This window comes from Acanthopagrus latus, chromosome 3 (genome assembly GCF_904848185.1).
Source record: "Acanthopagrus latus isolate v.2019 chromosome 3, fAcaLat1.1, whole genome shotgun sequence".
NCBI lineage: Eukaryota > Metazoa > Chordata > Actinopteri > Spariformes > Sparidae > Acanthopagrus > Acanthopagrus latus.
This window is the reverse complement of record NC_051041.1, coordinates 5,884,584-5,906,098: the sequence shown is the minus strand read 5'-3', so window position 1 is coordinate 5,906,098 and position 21,515 is coordinate 5,884,584. Positions and strand designations below refer to the sequence as shown.

The window sequence follows — 21,515 nt, the reverse complement described above, 5'->3', positions numbered from 1 at the left end:
AGACAATGAATAGCTATAAGCATGTTTGTTGTGATGTTGCAACTGATGTTAATTGCTGAATAACTGGTTTGCAACATATTATCATTTAACAAGTCAAATAACTATCAACTAAATTTTAATTCACTATAATTTTACCATTTATTAATTATGTATATTATAAAGTGTTACTATTTATCTTATTTAAAGACGCATTTATTTATTTCCATAGTTAACGTTAGTTCTGTTTGCATCATCTGCGCTAACAAGCTAGCAACCACACTGAAGCTAACGGTTCTTGTGTGTTGCTTAGCAACCACCCTGTTTGGCAGCTAGTCCATTGGCAGTAAAATAATACAGTCAAATGTTTTCATGTTATTTGAGTTAGTTAAAGTCTATGATTAAAATAACAGTGTGTTGATTTGTAGGCTCACGTCGACGGTATTTGCCGAAATTACGTTGCTACGTAAGAATTATTTTACTTTTTTTGCGCAAACGCCGCTCTCCTGCGTGGACCTATAACTACGGCTCTCCTCCCTTTTTGTCCCCCATTCATGAAGCATCGTCCCCCGGAGAGATGCGTCGACGTACACCGTAGACCCCCCCTCACGGAGCGGGTGCCTGGCCCTTTAAGGGTTATGTAGCAGGGCTAGCTGATGTAGGACGAGCCGAGCGTGTGTCCGCCTGCCTGCGCTCCCTCTGCCATCCCCATCATGGCCTCCACACAGCCACCACCGACACCACCGAGGATGAACCGACCAGCCAGCGGCCCTTCCCTTCCCGGAGCGGAGACGGACGTCAAGCCGAAGCAGAGGCACCGGTAGAGGCGAGCCGCGCCGGGGAGAGCCGCCTCACATCCCATGCCACCCCGGTCTCCTCCATGCCTTCGTCTAAAGCCAAGTACAGCTATTCGATAAAGAGGGGTGCGAACCCGGGCGGCGGCGGCGGCGGCAGCGGCGGCAGAAACATGACAACGAACCGGGATTATTCTGTTAATCTGTCGGTGCAGCAAGTGCTGAGCCTTTGGGCGCACGGCACGACGCTGCAGCACTTCACAGGTATGCGGTATGAATGTTGCTTTCATGTTTTTCATTTTATCCACACTGAAGCCGTCACCATCACCATCATCACCAGGGTGCACTGTGCGGTTTATGGCATTTTAAACGCGCCGAACAAACCTACTAAATGTGATGTTCATCCTCAGCAGAAAAAGGGCAGAGCTGCTCCCGTTTAAACAGGGCATCTGTACCACCTCGCCCCCCTCCCCACCCAGCCACCCACCCAGCCTCCAGCTGCTGAGCACCGGCTGGGCCACAAGAAAAATTGCCACTCCTCTTTCCACGCGTGCGGAGTCAGTGGACGACATGAAAATAATCACAACATGCGGCTAATTAATCTTTCTGCTGCGTGAATGCGCCTTGATTGTGTAGTAAATGCTCCCCCTCACCGCCCTCTCCTCCTCCTCCTCCTCCTCTTCCTCTTCCTCCTCCTCCTCCCTTTGTCTTGCAGTCCAGTAGCCCGATGAAGGGGCAATTAGAGCCAGTATCATCCACTCTGGGCAGGATGACTGGGATGGTCTAGACTCTGTGAATATTGAGGTTGAAGTAAAATCCATGATTTTGCTTATGGAGTCTTGAATGGTGGGGGCCAGGCGATAAAACAGCGTCAATGAAGATGTGCAATTAAGCTGTAAATGTGCGGTTGGAGCATCATGATGGGTTGATAGCTGATGTGTCAGGTGTTGATACAGATGACAGTATAGTATAGGCATATGGACGTGATTGACAGAGCACATGAACACACACACAGATCCATGTTAAAGAGCTTCGAGAACAAGATGTAGGGTCATCAAGTTCATGTGAAATGAAAAAAAAAGAACGTAGGAATTAGAAAAGCAATGTGCGGGCATTTTATCTTTTCCTCTACAGGCAGCCTGAACTTCCTCAGCAGGAACTTAAGAGAAGAAAGTGCTTGTCACCATCTGTTCAGAACATTTTTGTCGAGATTAAGTAGAAAATGTAGGGGAGAAGGGTGATGCACACAGGAACAACAGCCCTCCTCTGTCGTATAAACACCAGATTATAGACATTCTTGAATTCCTCCCTGCGGAGAGTGGTCATAGCTGAGTTGGCACAGGCCCATCTTATGAAACGCAGCTGACATCCTGTGCTGAGAAACACATCAGGCGATAACATAAAAAGAGGCAGTTGATAACACTGAGTCAGCAGGAAGCTGCAACGCATGTAGAAGTTTTGCGGAAGCAAAGCGGCAGAGAGCTGCGAGCAGCTGACGCCCGGATTTTAGAGAGCAGGGTGCATAAACGCTGCCACCCGATCCCCCCCTCAACCCCACAGTTCACCAACCAGGTGAAAAACGACCTCCTGAGACACGAGATAAGGTCAGGGGGAGAGCGTGTGAGCCGGGAACAACAAGACAAATGCAGTCCAGAAGCAGATGTAAAGTTTTTAGATATGTCAACCTCTTTGACCTTTTCATTGCAGCCCCAGGGAGTTGCTTAAACAAATGGGTTTCCTGTTTATGATTTGTGCGCTCGCTGCAGTTTCACTTCAGCAAACTATAAAAGGAACATACTTCTTGTTTTATGGTTTGCAAATATGAGTGCAGAAGAAGTAGAAAATAAGCTTTATATATTCAAAAGGTCAACTTTACAGGGTTTGTCACGCATTATAAAAACATGTCTGCATGGTTAGATAACAGGCAGTTCTGGTTGTATGTTCAGAGGTGTTACAGTGTGAACCTCAACTTTAACACAATGCAGGGACAAATAATATGATTGCAATACGCAATGTTAGAGAGCACTACAGTATTTCATGATTGTGAATCTAAAAAATGCGACTTCTGCAATGTGGATATTGTACTTGGCCATTCAAAATCCATTTATTGTGCAGTTGTACAATATATTTTCTTTTTATTTGTGTGAATTGATCCTTCAAATGACTGTGCAAAATAATAGCTTGTCCAGATATATTTTGATTTCGATCTCTTCAGTTATCACACTGAATCTTTGACCAGGTTTCCGTGACACTCATGTTAACATTTGGTCTCTACACTACAGAACTACAGAACGATGCAACCTTTATATCACAGTATTTATGACACTTATCTTGTTCACCGAACGTCAGGCGAAACATTTTAGATCATTACATTATTGTTTTAGTGTCTTTTAGCTCCTTGTTTTTGTGAGTTGTGTTTTAAATCACATCTGTGTTAGCGAGTAGTTAGCAACTAGTCAGTGAACACAATGAAGCAGTTAGTAGCTAAAGCGTCAGATATTCCCCTTCGGAGATGGTGGAGACCAAAAATGGAGCTAAAAGAGTAATTTTTTTTTTACACAAATAGGACTCTCTCTGTGTCTGGATGTGCAAATGTGTAGCTGTTTGCCAACAAAATCACCACAATTTTATAAAAAGATATGATGTGATATTTTTTTGTCATTATTGTGTTGGTAGCTCCTTCATTTTTATTATTTTTTTAAACTGGGATAAGTGAAAATTTTGGGTACGCTGTCGATTTACAATGTCCACATTTCAATAAATTACCTTTTTAGTAATAATAAGCTTTTATATATGAACCACCTTCAGTTACACAGGAAAGGCAAAATGATATCAGAACAGCACCTCAATTAAATAAAATCCAGGAAATACAATATAATAAATGAGAAACTATAATATAAACAAAAAATCTTTGTAGATACAAAAAGTCTCATTCTAAAGTGACGAAAACACAAAGATTCTAATTTCCAGCGATAATACAAGGATGAAAACATAATTATGAACAATATATTCTAATCAATCCCCCTGAATCCTGCGCACTGCACTTTCAAAGGATGATTCAGCAGCCTCAGTTCTACAAGCAGGGATTTCCAAAGCTGAAGGACCCTGACCGCAGAAGCCCGGTCACCTTCCAGCTTTATCACGACCAGCTGGCCGTATCCCTCTGTCTCCATATTCTGGGACGAATCCGTCACTCTTCCTCCTGATGGATGAACTCAACACCTCTGCAGAGCTCCTGCCACTTCGACTTGTTCATGTTCTGCAGTGGCCTGTGAGTTCATGCGAAAAAACTCCGACCTCTTATCACAGCGCCTGAAAAAACATGATCCCCCTGCTTTTTTAACGCTCCAGTGTTGACGGGCGAGCTCTAAAGCTATCGTGCTGACAAAGACCTCGGCCCGTAGTTGCGGATTAGCAGAAGTTAATGCCGCACTGTGACTGTGTTTCGGCCTCTCATATCTCTGAACATGACACAGCAGCGCTGGAGTCGAACCATCGCTCACCCCGTCAGGTGCAGTCTCTCGGCTGTGACCACCTGCACCGCTGTCCCCTGAAATTAAATGTCCAACTCAGCTTCCAGCATCTGCTAAACTAAAAAAAAAAAAGAGCTGCCAGGAGCCGTTTCTATCAGCCAGAGTAAATAATGAGCCGTGTATTTTCACTGCACCCTCGGCCTATCAATTTTCTCACCCCAGTTGTTCATTTAAATCTTGTTCACACTACATCAAGCTTGTAATTCATCAAGAAGTGCAACAGAAATCCCTTTAAACAAGACATGTACATGTAAATGTGTACAGCACGGCAGGCAACGGTTACCTTCTTATCCACTGAAGGCAGATTTTACTGACATTTGGTTCCCAGCGGGTGTCAGACCCCGCCATCAGTGGTTGGGCTCAGTGAAGGCAGAAGATGTATTCAGATCGCTTACTTAAATGTGCACAATGTAAATCAAATTCATCCTAAAAACAAAATGCAACCACTAACTACTGCTAACTGTAGCTACCGTTAGCTAGTAACTTCAGTTAACTGTGCAGTTAGTGGGCATATTAGCTGATTCTGTCCAGAGTGGGAGCTCAGAGTGCCGTGTTGGTGTTGTTTACTATCACACTATCTCCTCTTAAGGTGTAAAGTGGCTACAGGCTAGCGAGTAGCATGCTAACTTTAATAAATGTCTATGCAACAAAATGCATGGATGTCTTCTACACAGATTTCTTCACATTTTGTTGAGAACTTTAGTTATAGTTTTTAGTATACTTATATATTTAAACAAATTGTTTTAAATATTTCACCTTGTAAGTAAAGTACAAATATCACAATGTAATAATACTTGAAGTCCTGCAATCAAAATCTAAGTTTAAATAGTATTTAACCATTATTAGATGGTCAAAGGTGATGTATGTAAGACATCAACAGAATGTGAAGAAATGCAAGTTTTGATGGCATGACACCTGTGTGTTATGTAGATACCTGAATAAGTTGGCATGCTAACCAGCTACACCACAGCCTGACCCAGTCCAACATTCCTGTGCTAGTGGTGTAAACATCAGCTCTCCCCTTCTGGGCCACTGGATGCATGGAGGGACCAGGACCTTTAGTGGAACTCCTAATAATGAATCACATCTGAATTCTATCAATTTTTTTGGCCGGTCAAAGTCCTCTCAGGCAAATCTTGGCACTCTGCAGCCATTTTGGCAAAGCCCCCAGGCAGTTATTTTGGGCTTAAAAGGACCGGGCCCCGATCTAAATGAACTGGGAGAGAGCCATAAGTTCACTTCCAGTGGTCACCGGGACATAAAAGTATGAGTAAAAATATGCATGAATAGATTGACCAGTCAAATCTAATTAAGATTATTCATAAAAATGCTTAAAAACTTCAGTGACTTTCCTCCAAAATAAAGTCTGAAATGTTTTTTTCCTACAGGTTATACTTCAACTAGCACGCAGTTTTTACGACACTAACTTATTGTACGACTCAATTCAGAAGCGTCAGTTTATAAACAGATGTGGTTTTATGCGAAATCTTAATCTGAAAGGTTCCAAGTAGCTTTACCTATCACATAAATGGAGTGAAGTAAAAAGTATAAAAGATGCTTTAAATAGAAATACTCAGACTGCTCTCCACCGCTGGTGCTCAGGGTGCCAGTCGTGCTGTTCTCGGGACATTAGGGCGGTGTAGTTTTGCGGGGCATGTCCTCCTGTGGCCCGACATGCTCCTATGTTGAGTATTGTGTTAATCCTTGCAGGCTTATGTTGGGCGACAGATGCCCGGCCTGTGCAACCGGGACTCAGTGATGGACCCTAATGGAGACGGGAGTGACGTCTCTGGGTGCTTTCCATTTGGCTCACATGGCTCCTCGCTGACGTCAGTCACAACTTAGGACATCCTTGCTCACGACAGAGATTTCTATGGAACATTTCAAATGATTGGATGTAGGATTTATTGAGGTATTGATACCAATATTGTTCCAGTAGAATTCCATATACAATACCCCTCCAATCTTTTTCTGCAAAACATTGTGTAAAATATCATATCCGACAACATATACGACGATGCAGATAGGCCGATTTTAATAAATATACTATGTACAGCCCCTTTCAAGGTAGCTATTCCTGATACCTCTGACTCAAATTCATGAGTCGGAAGCTGATGTGGAGTTTTTTCCACTCGGCTGCTTGTAATTATGATCCAAACGATATGAAGTGATGTTGCAATATTCTCTTTCCTCGTCTCCTTGGACTCATTTAAGCTATCGTAACATCCTTAATGATGGAGGACCTCCATCGATTTCTGGGTCACGGGCTAGAGGACGGAGGAGCGTCATTAGCAGCTCTGTCTTCTCCTTCCTCTCTCCATCTATCTGACTCTTCCATCGCATCACTCGGATGTTGATGGTTGTAGACCAGCAGCAGTTTGATTGGACACACGATCAAGTCGTGCAGGACAAAGAGACGCTGTGTTGCTGCTCCATCACGTCGCTCTCCGCCCGGCTCGGCAGCCGATCGCCGGATCAATACACAGAAGTAGGCGCTCGGTCGACCGTGAAACAACAAGGTCGGATGAATATGTTAAAGCGCTCCCGCTGGGCTTGAGAAATTCTCTTTCTTCAGATGTTTACACCACACAGCAATGTCACGATTCCTGTTTACATCTCATCATCCAAACAAAACAGGCTTTGGGCTTTTACACAACATTCCTGCGCTTTGGGTCGGTCGTTCTTATCCGAGCTGGACGCCCCCCTTTCCTCCTCAGTCGATCGCTTTTCTTCCTGAATAATCTCACAGCCAGCTGGCTTCTCTTTGCTCCCACGGTGCCAGTGGTTCGCAGCGAGGCCCCTCGCTGGTGAAGTGCGAGGAGGCCACAGCTCTTTATGTAAAACCTGTTTGTCAGATAGAGAGGAAGAAAGGGAGGGAGAGGAGGATGAAGAGGATGAGAGAGATTTTGAAATGTGTTGACATCTGATTTGGCTGAGCTCATAAAAAGACATTTACTTCCGGAGTGCAACTAATGAGTTGTGTCATCTTCTGCTGATTATCTTTTCGGTTAATCAATAAGTCGTTTGGTCTGTAAAATGTCATAAAATGGTGAAAGATCATGTCCTCAAATGTCAGGATTTGTCTGCAACGAAAGAAACGCAAAGAAATCAGAAAATATTCACATTTAGGGTTCAGTGAAGTCAAAATCAATGTTTAAATGTCTGTATATCTCACCTGTACACCAGCGTCAGGCCTAATAACAAAAATAGGTGGTGTTCTTAAAACTGATTAAATCATATTCCAAACAACAAGCAGGCAGCATATCACCACAGTAACAGCTAACTGCTGCTGTTACCTAGCTCGGTTAGCCGTGCATCTAGTGGGCCAGACTTTTGTGCTCAAAGCACCAGAGAAGAATTGGTGTTGAGCTTTGGACCACACAGGCCTTTGGAGATAGTTTTAGGAAAGGAACAGAAAGAAACAACTTGATTTATTGCTTTCAATCCTGATTTTACAAGAAAGGGTGAGGAATTGTTGTAGCAAAGTTTTTCTTTTTTTCTTTTTTTTTTTTTTTTTACATTTCTTGTCACAAGACAACTCTTAAAATCACATGATTGATGAGGGAGTCTTGAGAACACTGTGCTTACTAGTTCTAAATTAATTTAAACAGACAATGTGTTCACACATCTCTGCTGCTATTGATGAAAAACAATTAGTGTTTAAGTAACGGTTGTCTTTGGGTAGCTATTGATTAGTCCTTCCCCGGCTGTCTGTTTTACAGGAAACAAGAAACTGTGCTGATGGAAATAAAAAGGCCGCCAGTCATCTCATGGGAACTTTAAGGAGCTATAAAATTACCTTTTGTTTTTTTTTTATTTTTCTCAAAAATAAAAAAAAAATAAAAAAAAAACTCACTACTTGGCTATTAATTTCTGCTTTTTCTTTCTTGTCATGAAATCAATGGTTAAGGCAGAAGGGTCTGATCCCGGCTGAGGTCTCTAAAGTATCTTCTCAGCGTTCACTCTTGTGTTTAGTGGAGCTCAGTGTGTACTAAGATCAATGTTGTCAGTTTAGGAATTAAACAAGTTATCCTTTTTAATTCAGAATAAGAAGTGAAAAACTGTGATTACAGATTCACGATGTTGAATCCTTCATTTGCAGTCCAGCTGAAGGCTATTGTTTCAGACCATTTATTCCATTTACTGCTTAACATCTCGCTTGCAGCAGCTCATCTTAAAGTCTCACATTGGCGCAGTTTGTTACATCTCACCTCAGGTCCATTACCGCGGTCGGCTGCCTCCTCCATGAGCCCTGACTGTGACCGTGGCAGCCGCAGATTGAAATCCTCCCTCGCAGACGTGTGCAGGGCCGAGAGTGTCCGTTCATCCTGATCTGTGGCTGCGATACGCTCTCGAACGAGCTCTGCTATGTGTAAATCTTTCAGCTGCATCAGGAAATCAGCCGGTGGCCGACAAAGCGAGCCAGCGTTTCTGTCTGAGCGGTGAAACCTGAGAATGTGCACATGACAAGGACGTTGTGTGTTTACCTGTCGAGGCACAGAGAGCATCTATCTCACCTCTCACCATGTCGAAAAAATCCTGCGGGATCGATTCATTTTCACTCCATCTTTGCTTAAAGGCCGCCACAGTGACTTAGCATCACACTAAACATGAAGTCGTGAGAGACAGATTGAATAAACAGAAGCAGCAGGGCGTCGGGGTTAAGGTGTCCTCACTTTGCACCGGATCCTACATTTCCCACAATGCCTCCATCATGTGACAAATCATTGCAGCGTTTCTTAAAGTGAATATTTTACCCCCGATGAATAAATCTAAGCGGATGTTTTGAGGCAGACGTTTGTGAAAGCAGTCGGATTGTTTGGTCGTTGTCGGGTCGTATCTGATCAAACCTGCGCTGTGTTGTGTCTCCCTGTCAGAGATGTGGTACTGGGTGTTCCTCTGGTGTCTCTTCTCCTCGCTCTTCGTCCACGGGGCCGTGGGGCTGCTCATGTTGGTCATGCTGCAGCGCCACAAGAGGGGCCGCCTCATCACCCTGGTGCTGGTCAGCGTGGGTTTCCTGGCCTCCCTCTCCGGGGGCGTCATCACCAGTAAGTCCAATAACTTCTGTTTCTCTCTTTTTTTTTTTTTTTTTTCCTTCCATCAGTTCTCTTTTTAGACTGACCTCGGCAGCGTTCAGTCGAGCAGGGAGATGACGGGAGGTGACAGGGAGGAAGAGGAGGAGAGTGAGACGGAGGGAGATGTCAGACAGAGGAAGACAGGAATTGACAGACGGAGAGGGAGGGAGAGGTTTTAGACTGTTTTCTTGTTTACCTTCCTGTTTTTGTGTTTTGTTTATGAAGCACAAAGAGCTTCAACTTAGACCTCAATTTTGAAAAATGTTGAGTGGCAAAAATGCTGTTTTCACCCCCTCAAATACGGGGATTGTTTTATGTCATTGAACACTGAATATTCTTTGGGTTTGGACGTACTAAACAAGACATTTAAAGACATCACCTTGGATATTGAGACTCTGGGGTGGACATTTTATTGACAAAATCATTAATCAACTAATATAGGATCTAATCAGCAGATTAACTGATGATTAAAACAATCGTTTTTGTTGCTGTTTCAAGAGGTTTAATCTAAATGTCCAATTCCCAGATTCCTATATGTGGTGAACGGGCCATTATGGCTGTAAATATAGATAATGATGAGGACAATAAGAACATTTCTCTTGTATTGATATACTCTACATATAATAGTGTAAATGTAAGAAATTATATAAAATGATACTTATGAGATTGAATTATCGCACACAGACTGAATGTATTGATCTCCCAGTTGTAGCTTCATCTGTATGTATCTGATGTTCTGCCTGTGCTCTCGGTTCATATTTTTACTGTTATTTACTACACCTCTACGCAGATGCACCAGATATTATCCAAGCCGTGCTTTGTCTGTCATTACCTTCAGCTCACAGCAGCACAGTGCGATCACAGGATGTGTAAATAGACCTCAATCTATCTGAGCGCCGGGCGGCAGCTCTGCAGGGCACTCAGAATTAATCACTCTCCATCGTCGATCCGAGCCGACCCCCCCTGTGAAATAGAAAGACACTTTATTATTAATGCGAAGCAATCAGGGGGAGAGCAGACTATTGACTGTGAGCACACACCCTCCACCCTCCCTGTGTACACCACCCTGTGGCAGGACAGAACAACAGTCTCAGCCGAGCAGAGGTGAGGGAAAGGTCAGGTGGTGTTCAGAGGAGAAACATCACTCTTTAAATACCCCAGAGTGCCTAGTTTCAAATCTCAAGTAACCAGAACTGAACGAGACACAACTCAAAATCACGGCTCTGTTTTTTAATCAACAGGCAAAAATCTGGCTGATCTGTTTAACTGAGGTCAGCGTCACCTTTTTCCAACACCGACTTCAAACCGATAAAAAGAGCCCAGACAGAAAAGGAAATAAATCTCTGATGCCAAATGAATAACAAAAACTGCTGAAAATATGTTGTAAAATAGTTTGTTCTCATCAGACCTCATAATCATTACTATTCAGGGTCTTTAAATCCAGCTGCATCTCTCTGTTTTGTTTAGTTTTGAACCAAAGTCTGTTTTCAGGATAAGAAATTCATAAAAAGTTCCTCTGTGTCACCGTCAGTTGCCTTGACAACGAGCATCATATTGTGAGGACGAGCGTGACGAACAGTTGTGGGAAGGGCGGCGAGTCAACACAGTGTGTGGCCGTGTGTCGAGCCTCACATCACCGCTCCGCCATGTTTTGATAAATATTCCCACACAAACAGAAAAAAAACTCGGAACCCGGCGTGAATCTCGCTCCGATGGATGTATGGATGGATGGATGGAAAAGATGGATGGTGGACGTATTTGTCCTCTGTGCTCCCGGTCGTGAATGGACGCTCTGTGGTAACGGTGACAGGCCGTGACAGACAGCTGTGTTTGTGCGCCCGCCCATCTGTTTACTCGCTGTGTGTGTTAACGCCGCCGATGTGTGTTTTCTCCCCCTCAGGCGCGGCGGTGGCGGGGGTGTACCGGGTGGCAGGGAAGGACATGGCACCGCTGGAGGCTCTGGTGTTCGGCGTGGGCCAGACCACCCTCTCCGTCATCATCTCCTTCTCACGCATCCTCGCCACCCTGTGAAGGAAAAAAAAAAGGAAAAACCCTGGACGAGCTGAAGGACAGACGCTGAGAGCGAACGAGACTGTCGAGCTCATCATTTGTGGAGGGCAGAGGAGGCGGGAAATGCTCTGGACCTTTGAGGCTGGATGCAGGAGAGAGCGCCCCCCGGTGTCTCTGCTCTGTTACTGCCACAATCACACCGCAGTCCAGAGGGAACTCAATGCAGACCGGCCTGTCTTTGTGTCGGAGAGCGGCACCAGGCGGAGACGGCGCCATCCTCAGCCTCTGGACACGAAAGCCATGTTTGGGGGTGTTTCCAGAGTAACATCACTGTTTCGTGCCAACAGCCTTCTCTGGGACACCCAGATGCCTTTGTGGCCACTGACTCTGAAGGCTTTCCGTTGCACTTGTAGGGGGGAAAAATAAACCCCTGTTTTCTTCTGATGATGATCTGATGATCAGCGACAGAACAAAAAGTCGAGCAGTGAGGGGTGTTTGAGGGAGTGAAGACCCCAAAACAGTGTTCATCAGCAAAAAAACGCTGTTCTTCAGTGTTAAACATCAGCCTCACCTCCAGATTATCATCATCATCATCATCATTCCTGTTCCTGAAATGTTTCAGAGCTGCATCAGCCAACTCACGAGCGAGATGCAACTTTGCAGCAAGTTTTGCACTTTGTAAACGTCGGCGTCGCTCTTTGTGAGCCGGAGAGGTGTGGAATCAGTAGAAGTGGAGGAGAAAACCAGCATCAGCTTCATTTGGTTCGTCTTGTTGAAATATTGATCCGTCGAGTGCCAACAAGAACTCTGAGTGGAGTTAAAGGAATATTTTGATACGCCGTGAAGTATGTTTATTGGATTTCTTGCTGAGAGTGAAATGAGAAGATGCCACTCTCATGTCTGATCGGTGAATGTGAAGCTACAGGCAGGAGACGGTTAGATTAGCTTAGCATAAAGACTGGCAACAAGGTGAAAAAGTTGGCCTGGCTCTGTCTATAAGTAACACATTGTCGTCTTAGCACCTCAGAACAGGGCCTGATGCTAATACTAAATGTGATATAGATGTATAGAGCGACCCATCACTAATCACTGTCACAACAGCAAACTGAAACCAGCGCTGACTCCAGCAAAGTGCGACTTCTTATGCTGTTACTATAGTTACTATCACTGGCTGACTAACTCGCCGCCCCCTGATGATGCTACATAGAGAACAATTAAAATCAGCAGGAGAAGAGCTAGTGAGCTGTTAGCTGTTAGCTTGGCTACCTGAGCGTGCAGCTAACAGAGCTAAACACACAGCAGGACAGAAATTTTCTGTTTGGAGAAATGTTCGCACTAAATGAGTGTCCTGAAATACTCCAGCTGCGTACAGTTTAGAAGTTAAAATACATTAAACTAACAGCTTTTGATGAGAATGACCAAGTAAAGAAACAACATTTTGATTTTGGGACAGTTTTTGACTCACCTTGAGATGTCAAAAATGTTTTTTGGTTTGGTCTTTGGTTGTGAAAAATGTATTTATTAAGTTCTCATTTTTACACTTGATTTTAGCTATAACATGTCAATCAATGAGCATTAGAGTGGCCAGTCAGTGGAGTTTCCAGTCTTTATGCTAAGCTAAGCTAACCGTCTCTGCTTCCAGCTTCATGTTACACATACAGACATGAGAGCTGGACGAGCCCTGACACGTGTTTCAGTTTTGCGTTGAGCAGCTTTGATCCAGATCCGGTTCGTGCCGGAGTTCCTCTCGTTCAGGTTTTAAAGAAAGACACTGTGGTTATAAAAAAAAAAAAGGGTTGTTGTGCTGCTCGAGAGTCAGCTCTGATACATACTCAGACAAACTGTGTGTCTGTGAGTCCTGGTGCAGACTTCCTGTAATAATGTTGGAATCCAGCCTTCCTCGGCCCGCCGTAGTGTTCCTAACATCGTCTGCACCGCGACACTTCCCCTGTGGAAAGACATCCAGACAGATTCTGCTGCTCAGACAGCCATTCTTCTATGGCTCCCTCTTTTTCTTTTGTTTCCTTTATCAACCCATGTTCCTTAAGTTTATCTTTGCATATTGCACTGAGATTAATCTGCCTTGTTTTAGCACAGTGTGCGATGAAACTACCACTCCAGTGTTCACTGTATGTAACACAGAGGTCAGCGATACGAGACGCCGATCTTCTTGTTCTGGTGAATCAAACTGTAAAAGATCGTCTGTGAAGAAATGTGATGACTACTGATTTCACTCAAACTGGTTTACTGTTCTTAACTGAGACTGTTAAAGGACGAGTTCACCCAAAAAATGAAAGTTTGAGCTTTATTGACCTACTCTCATCGCTGATTGAAAGTCAGGGGACGTTTCTTAGTCCACAAGATATTTCTGAAGCTTCACAGCAAAACAGTGTTGCAGCATTCATCTAAACAACTGAGCTAGTCAGGGACTTCTGTTAAAGCGTAGGTTACAACTGAAAAGAAAACTTAAAGATGCTCCATACTGCTTGTCGGGCTTAATCCAAGTCTCCAGAGGCCCTGAGATCCCAAATTTAATTGATAAGACGCAATATACATTTTTTTTTTTATTTGCCGAGATCTTCTCTGTAGCTGCTAAGCTAAAAGTGTGAGCATGCATCCCACCTGAAAGTGTGAATAAAGTCTCTTCAGATCAATTTTGGATCTCAGAGCTTCAGGAGACTTGGGTTACACTGCTTCACTCCATCTACTTCAGTTGTTTAGGAGGACGCTGCAGCTCTGTTTCGCTGTGAAGCTCCAGAAATGTTTTGTGGACGATGCAACTTTCCCCTGAATTTCCATCAGCATGAGGGTGAGTACTGTTGGTAATGCCTGACCTTTCATTTTTGGATGAACTTCCCCTTTAAAGAATTGTAGAAACACTGGTTTTATTTAGGTTTTAACACTCAGTACTTGGCCCTTAAGTCCTCCTGAAATTCAAACAGATTGTCTTGTGCAGGGTGAGAGCTTGAAATGCCAAAGTACCGCTCACATTCTAGCTTTATTTAACACGTTTGTCTCATTTTGATCGACATCGCAGCCCCGATTTATTAATTTTCATTTAGTTTTAGAAACATTTGCACATTGGCACCCCCAAAAAAAACCCCAAACCCCACAGCTGATATGAATCTAACAGAAGTAACTGATGTTTGTTTGTGTCGTTAGGTGTGTGGTTCTGTGGCTCTAAAGGTAAACAGTGTATTTATAGGAGTTATGTAATCGATGTGGCTCACCTTCAGTACCGGCTGAGCGCACCAGAGGGCGATGTTGCACAGAAATGAAGCGGCAGCATGAGACTGAATGCCTGAAATGATTGTGGAGTGTTTTGATACAGAAATTTCTACACCTGAACCCCCCCCACAAAACAAATCTGTAAAATCAGAGATAAATCACCTGAATCCCTCTGTCAGCGCTCTGCACATCGTCCACATGTCGCCCGTTTGAATGTTTTTTCGCTCAATTTCAGGGACCAAATGTGAGTTGCTGCTGATGACTCACCTGCTGTCAAAGCAATGATATCTCTGTGAAGCTGTTCGCAGGGGCAGTTTCTGCACGTTTCGTGTGTGTGCGTGTGTGTGTGTGTAGGAGACCTGTGAGTGTCGTCGTGTTCGGTGTCGAGTAGTAGAAACAGGATGTGGATTTTTATTTTTCTCTCATTAGCCGGGGTTGTTCGCATTCTTCAGCCGACCCCCGAAGCTTCAGAAAAAGGGTCGAGGGGCCTAATTGTAAGGGACAGAGGAGCAGCTCGCTGAGCAGACGTCTTACGTAACATGTCAGAGACCTTTTTTTTAAAAATTATTTTGAAGTTGCTAGATGAGTGCACTTACTGTACATCCTGAGCTGTATATAGGTTGTAACCAACAAACTAACCACTGGATAGTATTTTGATATTCACACAGTCGGAGGATTCACACTCAGTGCCATGATCGCTCCTGATGAATATTGTTTTTTCTTTTTTTTCTGTGATTCAGCTGGCTGTGTGATCCTGTATGTGTGTGTGTGTGCGTGTGTGTGTGCTGCAATATCTTAAGGAGACACCCAGCAGCTAATAATCCCCTCCAAAAATGCCATCGCACATCGCAGCGAGACGCTCAGCTCAGTAATCTTGTCTCTTTTCACAGGCTTTTAAGTTAAAAAGCTGCCCCCCCCCCCCATTCAGTCTACTGTCGTCCCAAAATGCCACAGATTCTCCCCCCGGACACATACTGTGTACCCGCTGCAACCCGCATGTGCAGCGCAGCTCAAGACAACGTGTGAATGGGACGATATGGACAATCCAACAAGAGACAATGTTGTAAAAAAAACAAAAACAAAACAAAACAAAAAAAACCCAAAGTGGCACATGTAGATACTGTACAATATGTTCTTTTTTAATTTTGTACCAGCCGAGCCGCTGATATTTATAACTATTGCCTATTTATGTACAAACTCTTCTCCTGTACATACTCAACTGTCAGTTGAAATAAAAAATCTTTTGCAGTATAAAACACTCTGTCTTCAGTTTCTGGTTTGTCCGCTCACCTCCTTCATGTTTCCAGTCGTTGCTTCGAGTTAAAGACAGAAAAAGTTCTCCAGGGTTTTGTTAAACTCCAGAAAAAGTTCAGAAGTTCACATTCAGCAGAGACATTTGAGTTATTTCAGATAATTGTTGGAAGGAGCTGGAGGGTCTGCTTTTATTTAAAGTTGACGAGTGTTGATTCAGGAGTCCGAATTCTGTGCCAGTGTGATGGAAATTATCTACGTGTGTTGTAATTAAATACAGTTTTGAGTTACTTTTTACTTTCTGCAAAATGAAAGAACACACTGGAGAGAGAGACCCTCAACCTTCCTCAAAATGAGTGACATGGATAATATTGTGATCAAGGAAGGCATGACCGACCGATTTCTCCAGTGATGAGACTGTGATCACAACAGGAGCCTCTCCTACACACATTTGAGGGCAGGACGGTTGTTAACCTACTCTGACTTTGTTTATTTTCTGGAGGCATTTCTTCATCAGGAGTCAAGCGACATCGCAATGTCAGGTCGTTGTTTGTTTCCGCATCTCGGCATCTTAATTTGGTGACATAATGAACCTTCCTTCGTTTTTTCAGTTCCCTGAGTCACCGCCGACTTTAATTAACATAAATGCAAATCTTGCTGTGTATTAACTTAATTAAAGCAAAGATTAACCACGTTCACGTTCAGCAGAGGTTATCTCCCCCGTCAGAAACTGTCCGTTTAAAAATCCAAACTGTCTGCCTGACTCTAAAAGTAGAGAATCAAACTCATTAGTATTTGCTGTGTTGACCCTTTGTGCATGGAGCTGGCACCGCACAGTGCCGGTTTGTGAGTCGTTGTTATTCACCGTGTCTCTGTTCCTTTTGTCCTCTGGGGTCAGACGCGACATCTCCCATTCGCAGCTCGTCTCCCGTTGGCACCGGGGCGGGCGGAGATCATCGGAGAAGGAGGCCACTCGAGCACTTCTCTCCGCCGTACGTGCTCTCCTTCATGTACCATTTTTAGAGAGACTAAAGTCGTGTTTTGTCTGCCCCGGGGCGGAGGAGGAAGTGGGCTGTTTTCATTTGGTGGTAAGATACCCGAAAAAAGCTTCCAGTACGTGATGCCTCATCATTGTAATGACAGGGGCAGGGCCTCCGCAAGCATTCTGATTGCACCCGAGACTCCACGACTGAACCGAACACAATCGCGTCTTCTCATATCTGATTTGACATTTCATTGCCATTCCAACCGTGTGATGTGCTTTCCTCCCTGGCTTGAAAGGATCTGACCGCCGGCTACTTTTTCAAGGCTTTTTTGGATAGCATACCCAAACCCAAGCCTGTCTGTACTGAATGTAATGTGAAGGAGGAGGAGGTGGTATGAATAACTGAGCTGGAATTTAATCAGCATCCTTGTGGATTTGTGAGGACAAAGGTCTCGAGTTGTTATCACCTTGTTTTTTGTTATTCTATTCTTTTAATGGCGGAGAACAGAGCCAGAGACTGAGCTCCTGGTTTCCACTCATCAGCGGCAGCGTTGTGAACAGGAGTTTTATAACCAATAAGAGAGAAAAGCTGAGCAGAGCTGATAAGAGGTCAGCGGCCGCTACGAGGGCAGGAAGTGTTTCATAAGAGGCCAGGGAATGAAGCTGTGATGTTTATTTAGGAAAGATGCAAGAGTACACCAACAGAGACGATGAAGTCTGTGATTTGAACTGACCTTCAGTCACACTGAACCACTCACTGTTTGTGAGACATGCATCTTTGCATTTTTATTTATTTGAATCATCGCTTCTTTTTGGTTATATACAAGTCTTATTCCAGAAAAGTTGGAATTATACAAAAACAGTACGCAGTCATCTGCAAAGAAACTGTGTTCACTGACATCAGCTGAACGAAATGTCCCTGAGCCCATAGAGTTATACCATTTATACAATCATGTTTCAAAAAGTGGTGAACCTCCACTCTTCTTTCATACCCACTCATGATACTATCACCCGTAAATGTCCCACACAGGTGTTTTTAGAGCCTCCATAACCTCTCAAGTCTGTAGGTTGAAAAGACGACCAGTGTAGAGCCGGAATTAACACTTTTTGATGTCTTTTCAACTCTGTTGTTGGTCAAAATGTAGTGCTCACCTGGTGAAGTGTGTCCTTCATGCAGGATGCTGAGGTCGAGGCTCAGGGTTCAGATCTACCCCGTACCTTCTGCTGCATAGCAACAATTAGTCTGACATAAAAACCCCAAGAAGATCTTAGACATACTGAAGTTGACAAGATGTTAAAATTACATTGTAAAAACTTTATTTTGAACCATCTCAGGATGTAACACTGAAAAGACATCAATAAAAACTTTGACTCTCCATTGGTCGCCCTTTCAAAGTTGCAAAGACGTTAAATTGACTGTTTCGGACATGTCTTTGCTCGGTTGGTTGCTTTTCCAGCTTCTCTTATTGACTTTAATTCAAACAGCTGAAAACAATGGCTGTTACTGTGGTTTGCTACCAAATGTCAGCTAACTGCTAGCTCACATGAGGAGCGACCTCTAATTCAGGACTGTACCGGCATCGTGAGCCACTGCTGGGGGCTGAAGGAGCACAAGAGCTTTTTCATTGCACGTCATTAATATTTTCTAAATGATGTGGTTGTCCTGACAGTTAAATATCATGGTGGATAAATCATATTTTAGCCAGGATGGAGGCGTCGTGTCCCACCTGCCCCTTTCTGTGATTTACGGCCATGGCAATGAACTGAAGAGTGTCTAAATTCCTGAAAACATCAGTTGATACATTTCCTTGAGATATGATGAGCAGGAAGCCATGAGTATCTCATCTGTGTTCAAAGAAAAGGATATGTTGGCATCGTATGATTGCTTCTTCAGGTTGTTCATTGTCTTTCCAACAACAAGATAAGCAAGAGGAAAACATTTTTATTTGATCAAAACTTCCTGAAAACATTCTTAATTCTTGTGAAATCTTATCGTTTGCAGACACTTTGCATATTAGAAGCATTCAATCATGAAGTAAAGATCCCTGACGTGTCGGACCTGTCCCTCCATGCGGACCACGGAGCCACTCGCTGCTATTGTCTTATTGATTCCTCCACAGGAAATACTCAAAAGTTGAGCGTGAGTGCAGACAAGGAGGTTGCATGCTTGCTTTGAAAAAAACACCCCTTCAACAATGGCTGGAACCAGGCCAGGTCGTTTGACCCGGCGGATCACTTCACATTATTGACCTTGCCTTTGTGTTGGCTCACTGCTCATAATGTGCAGTATATAAAGCTCAGACAACAGACAAACAGTTCATGAGGCCAGTCTCCATCAGAGGCCCGGCCCGCTGTCACAGCAGCGCCTGCCGTCTGGACCGAGCTGTGATCTCTGTCTGGGTTTCCTCTTCTGGACCCCGATATCCTAAACATGGAACATATTCTCCTACAGCGTCAACACAATGAAATCTGAGTAAAAGCCGCGAGTGTTTACAGTCACAAGAATGCCAAAAATGTCTCTGTAGTCTTACGGTCAGTCCAGCTTTAGGTCTGCGGATGCAATTTCAAAGAGAACTCTCAGTTTTTGACTTGATAATGATCTTTTTGATGGATCAATCAGAAGAAATCAGGAGCTTGTGGTGGTGTAAGGTGGTGGTAAAGGTTCCTCTAATTCAGGATCACAGTTGCAGGTTAACGTTTTTCACCACCGTCGCAAAAACACCCCGAAAAAAGTAAATGCAAACCGTTCTAAAATCAGAAGGTTGTTTCTTTACTTTATTATTATTATTATTATTATGTTCCTAGCTTCAGTCATGAGTGCATTCATTTGCTTTAAAGATGTTAAACCAGATAGTCGAAAATGCCAACCGCGCATCAGAAACTGGTATGGTGAAAGAAAAAAGGGAGTTTATGATAACTGAACACAAATCTACATTGTTGTCTTGACGAGAGATGGGTGGGAGGGAGTCGTGCTGTTGGGTCGAGGTGAAGTCTGAACAAATGAGTCTTTTACGGAAGTTGGCGAGCGATTCCGCTGTCCTATAAGCAGCTTTTAAAACTCAAATACTGAAAATACCTGGATCTTCAGTGTTGACATGCACACTCAAGACTTAAAACAACTGAGCCGGCTTACTTCCATTTTATCGCCTGGCTAACTTGAATGGAGAGAAAATAATTCAACTGTGCGGCTCTTCTAGACTTTTCAAATTTTATCATACGGAATGACCCCAGTTATGACAGTTAAACGAGTCATTTTGAAGGATTTGAGACACTGAAAACAGTTTATCCGCCATTTGACAGCCACTTCTTTCACAATGTAATGGGAGCTTATGGGAAAAAAAGTATTTTTGGCTCCAGTGACGATGATGTAACTACACGGTTTGGCCACTTTTAAAACTGGCTTCAGGGTCTGCTGCTGTTCCTGGAGGCTTGTTCTAAATCCTACACACTGGGAAAAAAAAAAAAAAAGCCCATGTCTTTGCCTCCATTGTTCTGCAGCTCTCCGCTCGACACTCCCTGCTTCTCCTCCTCGGATCAGAACAATGTGGGATCCCCGCTGGTGTTCCTCCTTCGTCCATGATTACTTTCTGATGAGGGACCATTGTCTCCACCAACAGTGGTCGCGTGTGAGGGACGGTGTGACAAACGCTGCTGGCTCCGTCGCCAGCGGCAGACAGGAAGGACTGTGAACTTTGAAGAGGAAACCTTGAAAAACCTTCAATATGGAGCCTTTTAAAGGACATTTACACCCAAAAAAACACACTTCTGGCCCATCGTTTATCTATTTAAAGGTTGAAACAAACTAACATAACTTAATTTTTTTTGTTGGCATCAAACAAAAACCTTTTAAATGAAAAATTACTTCGCTCAAACATTGAATTTATGTATTTCAATGACATATAGGATTTCCAATTAATTATATACATAAGTTCTACGTTAAGTATATCATTTAAAGTATTCCTGTGATGTTGAGTTGATGAGAATAAATTGATTAAGTTTGTCTGCTTAAAATAAGTTAATTCAATTGGTCAAGTGTTATACTTAGAAGCAATGCATTACATATGGACATAGTTCATGTAGAAGTCATGTAATTGAATAACATAGAAATCCTAAATGTAATTTACGTAACTGAATTACGTTAAGTCTGTGTTTTAGGGTCACATGGTCAACATTTCAGTCTGCTTCAGCACAACTCCTTCACATCAAAACACATTTTGGACATCAACTTTTATCAGTTTGTTTGTTTTTTCTTTGCAGTTTATTTCATTTAATTGATCCAGTTTATTTATGCTAGATGTTTCATCTGTAGTCTCTGACCAGGTGTGATGTTTGCAATTCACAGTCAGCTTTTCATCCTCTGAGCTGCTGTCGATCGCTGAAACAGTTATCGAGATTATAAATGATCAGTTATACTCAGCCATAAGAATCCGCAGCACTTTATAAACCATGAGAGGCTGCATCAAATGTTGTTCTCCATTAAAGCCACCAGAGAGCAGCATCGCCTTCCTCTCTCTGCCTCTGCATCCATCCAGCTCCCTCTTACATCACCTCTGGGATCCCCACGGTGATTCATCCTCAGAGCCGCCGGGACCGACGACTGTGTCAGAGAGCCCATCACTCATTTAGCCCGTCAATATCAGATCCAAGCGGGGATCATCTCCTG

At 43.5% G+C, this 21,515-nt stretch overlaps 1 protein-coding gene and 1 long non-coding RNA gene across 3 annotated transcripts; one reads left to right on the top strand and one right to left on the bottom strand.

Annotated features, from left to right (window-relative positions):
* The first annotated feature begins 228 nt into the window (after positions 1–228).
* tmem170b (transmembrane protein 170B) lies at positions 229–15,874 on the top strand. 2 transcript variants are annotated; one of them, XM_037093065.1, is made up of 4 exons: positions 229–442; positions 537–1,034; positions 9,181–9,351; positions 11,279–15,874. In XM_037093065.1, the coding sequence occupies exons 2-4, from the start codon at positions 857–859 to the stop codon at positions 11,407–11,409; spliced, it is 480 nt and encodes a 159-aa protein (XP_036948960.1). In that variant the 5' UTR covers positions 229–442; positions 537–856; the 3' UTR covers positions 11,410–15,874. The 2 variants fall into 2 exon arrangements, with proteins under 2 accessions (XP_036948960.1, XP_036948958.1); XM_037093063.1 differs by having other exon boundaries at positions 229–1,034.
* Positions 1,182–11,171, bottom strand: LOC119016808. Its single transcript, XR_005074258.1, has 4 exons — positions 10,211–11,171; positions 8,515–8,752; positions 7,260–7,386; positions 1,182–7,147 (listed from the first exon to the last, which is right to left on the bottom strand). It is a non-coding gene; the product is annotated as an uncharacterized LOC119016808 (long non-coding RNA).
* Positions 15,875–21,515: the final 5,641 nt, after the last annotated feature.